At 40.7% G+C, this 6,455-nt stretch overlaps 1 protein-coding gene across 2 annotated transcripts in view; it reads left to right on the plus strand.

Moving 5' to 3' along the window:
- The window catches only part of PCBD2 (pterin-4 alpha-carbinolamine dehydratase 2), a 50,778-nt gene extending 45,470 nt beyond the window's left edge, over positions 1-5,308 (plus strand). Inside the window, exons 3-4 of one of the 2 annotated variants that reach the window (XM_066616309.1) lie at positions 319-399; positions 3,801-5,308. In XM_066616309.1, the coding sequence (XP_066472406.1) occupies positions 319-399; positions 3,801-3,896 (177 nt within the window). In that variant the 3' untranslated portion in view covers positions 3,897-5,308. The remainder of the gene's footprint in view (positions 1-318; positions 400-3,800) is intronic. The other variant, XM_066616311.1, reaches the window with a different exon arrangement.
- Positions 5,309-6,455: the final 1,147 nt, after the last annotated feature.

The following is a 6,455-nucleotide window of genomic DNA, read 5'->3' on the forward strand; positions in this document are numbered from 1 at the left end:
TATGCATACCCTAGGAAACTTCTTATGAACATAGTGAATTAAATTCTGCATGAGTGATTGACTACTGTTCTTTATTTCACCATTTCAATTTTACCATGATTCTGTTTGCTTCACAATTGCATGCAGATAGGCCTTTTTAATCGTCTGGCTTATATTCAAATTATCCATTATTTTATCTATAATTTTTGCACATTTGTGTAATTTAAACTCCTACAGTCATTTTTCTTTTTGTATATTCACAGAGGTTATTTTAAAATTTGCTATGTTCTGAAGTATATAATATAGGTACATTTTAAAAACTTATTTTTCCTTCCATAGGCTTTCGGTTTTATGACTCATATTGCTCTTCAGGCTGAAAAGATGAATCATCACCCTGAGTGGTTTAATGTATACAATAAGGTAAAGAATTCAGGAATAATTTAGATGTGTTCATTGGTTACTAGGAAGTGCTGGATATTGACAGGCAGCCCAATCCTGAGCTGTCCGGAGCTGCAGGACCCGGCAGCTCCACAGAGGGCTCCCGCTGGATCCAGCGCCTCCCGCACTACCGCGGGAGGCTCCTCAGGGGAAGGGGACATCCATCCCCTTCCCCCAAGTAAAGGAAGCAGCCCCACAATGGGGCTACTCACTTTAGCGGCGACTGTTTGGCGACAATTTTAAAAACAAAGTTTCTTTGCTCCTTGCTAACCTTTTCACTCTTAAGATAAGAGTCATTAAGAAGACAATCCATCAGACGATTGTCCACTTGGAGGACAGTCATCCTCCAAGTGCTTCACTCAGTCCCTCCCTTCACCAGTGCAAAGCTATCAGCTTTCTTTCACATGCTCAGGGGGAAGGGAGGGGTCCGCTGGAGAGAAAAGGACTGATGGATTGTCAGCCAGCTGCCACCCCCCCCCCCAATTAAGTAGGCTATTGTTAAAGGACTGTTCGGTTTTTTAAACTGATTTTCAAGGGGTGCATTTTCCCCTTCTCCAGGGATCAGCACATTCCTTCTCATCTGCAAGGGCAATTCGTGTTGAGTCAAATCCGTGTATAAAAAATCTGTGTATAAATAGGCTGGACCTGTATTTTTAATAGCCTCTGTTTGCCTTTGTGTAGCCCCATCACCATATGATGTGGCACATGCTTTTTTGGATAAGCTTTATTGGTGCTGGTGGTGAGAGATAGAATTGTGACCTAAGCAAAGTTAAATGGTGAGATTTTCAACCACTTATTCTAATGTTTTCAGTGTCTGCCTTGACTCACAGCAAGCTTTGAAAATCCCATCTGCTTTTTTCTCTTTTGCATTCTTAGCAGTAAGACTGATCTTAGCAATTGTACAGTACCTCTCATGCTTAAGAGCACTTGAGAGATGTAATGCAGAAACCTGATGTTCAACTCCTATTTATAAAATTCTTTACTTGGTGAGTTAAGGGAAACATTTGTGAAAGTGTAAAGTCCCTGACATTGGTAAAAGATAAGTTTTTAAAAGCTGAAAAACTCCATCATATATAACTCTATTGTTTGTTATACCATGCTTTATAGTCAGAATATCTCTAATCATGGCTGCTTATTTGGGCTGCAATGACCAGGATGAAATTTCTTATATGCTTAGGGTAGTTGAGGAGCTATCAGGGGCAGTGGCTAAATATGTATATAAAGCTGATTATTAAGAGACGCCTTTCCATGGTGGCCACAAATTGTTGAGTTTCTGTGTTGATGTATGGTTCAGTGTTGACTGGGATGATTTGGATGACACAATCATCCAACTTCTGTCCAATTTTGTATGTATTTTAATTATGCCAGTAAAGGTTTCTTGAACTCTTGAAAGGTGAAAGTGTAATGAGAGAGCCTGCTTCCCACGGTGTACACACACATTTCTTTTCTCTGGTGTCAGCTTGCGTCAAACACATTGTGCCGGTTTCTGAGGTAATATAAAGATCTGCTTGCCAGAGGTTAAAGTAGGATGAGTCTGCACACTATGAGCAACAATCCCTCTTTCAAATTGGTTCGCCTCTCTTCGCCTTCAGCCTCAACATTCATGCCTTCAAGTATTATTATTATTATTAGTAGTAGTATTAGTATTAGTATTTATATACCACTTTTCAACTAAAGCAGGGGTGCTCACACTTTTTTGGCTCAAGAGCTACTTTGAAACCCAGCAAGGCCCAGAGATCTACCAGGGGGGAAGGAAGCGTCTGACAGACTCCCCCTTTAATGTATGGAGCCCCTGCTGGAGTCTAGTCAGTTTCGTCAGTTTTGTTGCTGCATGCCTGAAGAGCAGCTAAAGTGTCAGTTTCAGTGTCAGGTCAGTTTCGTCTAGTCACTAGACGAAACTGACATATTAACAGTTTGGAGAGACAGGGCTCCGTGATCTACTCATTTTGCCTCGCGATCTACCGGTAGATCGCGATCCACCTATTGAGCACCCCTGAACTAAAGTATATCAGGTGAATTTTCCAAATTGTACAGCCAGTTAAGTAACATTGGCAAGAAGAACGTAGTAGCCTTAGCAAGCATATTGTGAAACCATACCTCCACATTCTGAAACAGAGAAAGGGCCAAGGGTAGCACATTCTGTTCTCTCACGACTCACATTTCGTCATGAGAAATGTTTACTTTCAGATAAATTTTTTTTTAGGCGTCTTCATCTGCATCTAAGGATGGCTTGTATTTCTGCATGTGCACAGCAAACTATCTGATAACAAACTGTTTTGTTTGTAATGGAATTGATAATTTCTGGTATTAGAAAGCAGAACAGCAAAGTAAATTTTTCAGCTGTTCTCAGCACAGTTTAAATATCATTTTAAGATCTAATGTAGTTTAGGCACTTGCTTTTACTTCTGGGTAGCAGGCACATGGGACTGCAGTTCTAATTGGAACCACTCCATGGAGGCAGGGGTATTTAACCATTTACCTCTGCGTTGGTTTCCTGCTAAAAATTGCACTCCCGAAGCAGCTATTTAATCCCAAAAGTGTTGTTTGTTACAGTAACATTTTCAGAGTTAAATATTCACTTCAGGGTTGCAATTTTTGGGAGGAAATTGGTGCAGTGGTTGAGGGTGAAATATTCCTACCTCTGCCCTGTAATTCTTATCTGTATTGAAGCTGTGCTCAGCTATTACACGGAAGTAAAAGTAAGCCTTTAACTACAAAGTGTTATCTTTGACATATCATGCAATTTGGTTCTGAGAGTTAGACAAAGATCATCTATACTTACAGACTGTGCTGTTCTCTCCCACCCTCTTTTTTGATAACCAGGAAAGTGTAGCAAAGTAGCACACAAGGTTCCTCTGGGCAAGTGTGAATAATCCTTTACAGGTAGATATACTATCGGAGCACCAGGCCATCTGTTTCTCCCTTCAAAACCGATCTGCAAAATATTGCCAAAGTTTTTTACCTTTACAATACCAGTTTGAGTTGCACAGCTTAGCACTTGCAATTTAGTAGATGACCTGATTTCCTTCTGAAACTAATATATGCAACTCCTTTAAAAAATGAGAGTAATTTAATTAGACGTCCCTTTCTGGAAGAAACACAAGCATCCCAGCCCTCAACTGTTTGGTGCTTTACTCTCTTTGGTTAGTCTCCAAGTACTCTCAAGGCTGCTCACCTGACAGCTGTGTTATATGATGCCTTTTTATTTAAAAAAGGAGTGCCATTCCAATTTACAATCAGCAGGCAGGATTTTTTTTAAGCCAGTTTGTAAATATACAAATCAAAATGTGTGCAAAAGAGAGTTTCAGACTGAATCTGGACCTAATGAATTGTATGGAATGCATTGGCCAGTGAACTGTAATGTTCTTTTCTCTTCTTAACAGGTCCAGATAACTCTGATTTCCCATGACTGTGGAGGGCTGACAAAGCGAGATGTCAAACTGGCTCAGTTTATTGACAAAGCTGCTGCATCTGTCTAACAACTGGGTGTTGAAATCACAAGACAGGATGTTCTTCAGAATTGTTCCTCTCAGCATTGTATGGGACATTTGTTTGGTTTTTTGTATATTTAAGGTTTTGATCCTCAAAATTACTCCATTGCTTCAAGACAATATCTAGCAAATACAAATCTGCATAGACTGAAATATAAAGGAAGAGAGATTTCTCAGGCAGGCGATATATTTTGTGGTTCATAGATTAGAAATGCAGGGTAAAGAGGAGCTCCCCCCCCCTCAATTATGTGTACTTGTATATACTGGCTGTATAAAAACTATTTTTCTTATCCTTGGTTCTTACTGACCATTTTCCCACACAAGCCAGAGACTAAAATGTACAGTATGTAAAAACCATTGAACATCATTCAAACCAAGAACCAAGTGGGGTGTGTGTGTGTGTGTGTGTGTGTGTGTGTGTGTGTGTGTTTTCTTTTTTAATCTTCCTTTTGGTAATAGTGAAACTCTTGCCAGAATAGGAACTGCAGGTTTAGACTTCATATATTGGAATGCTTCATATGCTTGGAAGATCTACCTTTTCAAATAACTTTGTTATACCAATTTGTCAAAGTTATTAGCAAATTCTGATATAACAAATACTTGCAATGGATAGGTATATTTTTGGCCTATGGTTTCTCATGTAATTTTGGATGCAAATTTGCATGTAAATATTCCCCTTGATACCATTTTTAAATGAATTATGAATCATTAAATGATTCAGGGCACAATCCTAACCAACATTCCAGCACTGACCTAGCTGCAGTGCAACCCCAAGGTAATGCAATAAACATGCCCTTACCTTGAAGAGGCCTCCTTGACTGCTTCCCCACTGAAGGATGCAGTGCATGCCACATTGGCACAGCTATGTCAGTGCTGGAAAGTTGTTTAGGATTGCGCACTCACACATATAAGAAACAGTTGTGATTTTTGTTATCTTAAAACACATGTTATTTCATATTAGCTTATGCAGACTGAGTTAAGGGAATGTTTTTCAGATGACTTTTTGTAGTTGCAATCTGAAATACACTTATGTAAGCTCTGATGAACATAATGACACTAATTTCTGAATAAAAATGATTAGGCTTGTGCTGTTAAGTTACTGGAACATAAAATAGCATTTGTTCTTCAAGGAGTTGATTATCTGAGATCAACACATGAATGAATTGAACACAGTAGGGTTTACTTCTGAGTAGACATGCATAGGATTGTGCGTATTAGGCTTTAACTCTAGCATTAGCTCAAAACTTGAAGGAGAAACTCCTGATGAAGTTGTTTGAAAGCACAGGTGTGTATGGTTTTAAAAAAGAGCATTGCCACAAAATAGGATTTTCAAAAATAAACTTTAATTAAAAAAAATAACTTGGAAATTTCAATTTTCTTTCTCGGTTTAGAAAAAACACAATATGAACAGTTGGACTGAAAACAATAAATGCGATTTGTCTGTAATTTTCTGTGTTAGTATTGTGCTAGAGAGGTTTAGCATAAACTGTACAGTCATGCGCCACTTAACAACAGGGATCGGGACCATGATCTCTGTCATCAAGCGGCGCTTGATGCAACCTGGTTCCTCCTCAGGGAAAGGGATACTCTGCCCCCCTTCCATCCCCTCACCTCCAGAGGGTCATCTGAGCTTCCCAGAGGCAGCACACATTTGCTCAGACTGAGGGAAATTGTGTCTCTTGTGTGACTTCCAGTTTCACAGAGGAAACTGGCAATTGCGCGAGAGACGCAATTTCCCTCTGAGTCTTGAAGAGACAGCACGTGAATGTACGCAGCCTCTGGAAGGCTCAGGCAATCCTCTTGAGGAGAGGGGAGTGGAGGTCCCCTCACTTTTGGAGGGCTGGGGTGTGCGCCAGTTATGCAATCCCGGCGTAAGTAGGAACATCGCAATGTGGTGCACACCTGTATTTGTGCAAAATCCTTCAGGTTAAGATGTTCAGATAGCTTTCATAGTTTCCTCACTCTGGAGGAAGAGGAACTCATGATCCCACCCATTTATATGTATCCCACTGCATTTATATGTATGCCCAAATCTCTATATTAAGAGTTTCCAGGTGTTCCATATTTAAGAACATTAGAACATAAGAAGAGCCCCTCTGTACCAGGCCATAGGTCCATCTAGTCCAGCTTACTGTATCTCACAGGGGCCCACCAAATGCCCCAGGGAGCACACCAGATAACAAGAGACCTGCATCCTGGTGCCCTCCTTTCCTGGTGCCATCCTGGTGCCGTCATTTCGCTGGATGATGTGATGTGTAGGCCTTCAGGCTATCTAATTTGCCCCCGGCACAATATTATTTAATGTTGGACCTTGAGAGAAATGTGTGGCCCTCCAGAGATTTTTTGGAGCCCACAATGGCCGGACGCAACTGCACTCAGCGTGAGGGTGACTGTTTGACCTCTTGCGTGAGCTGTGGGATGAGGGCTCCCTCCACTGCTTGTTGTTTCACGTATGTGATGCAGTAGCGGCAGCAAAGGAAAGGCCAGCCTTGCTTTGTGCAAGGCCTTTTATAGGTCTTGAGCTATTGCAAGACTTTCATTCATTCA

This window comes from Tiliqua scincoides, chromosome 2 (assembly GCF_035046505.1).
Source record: "Tiliqua scincoides isolate rTilSci1 chromosome 2, rTilSci1.hap2, whole genome shotgun sequence".
Taxonomy (NCBI): domain Eukaryota; kingdom Metazoa; phylum Chordata; class Lepidosauria; order Squamata; family Scincidae; genus Tiliqua; species Tiliqua scincoides.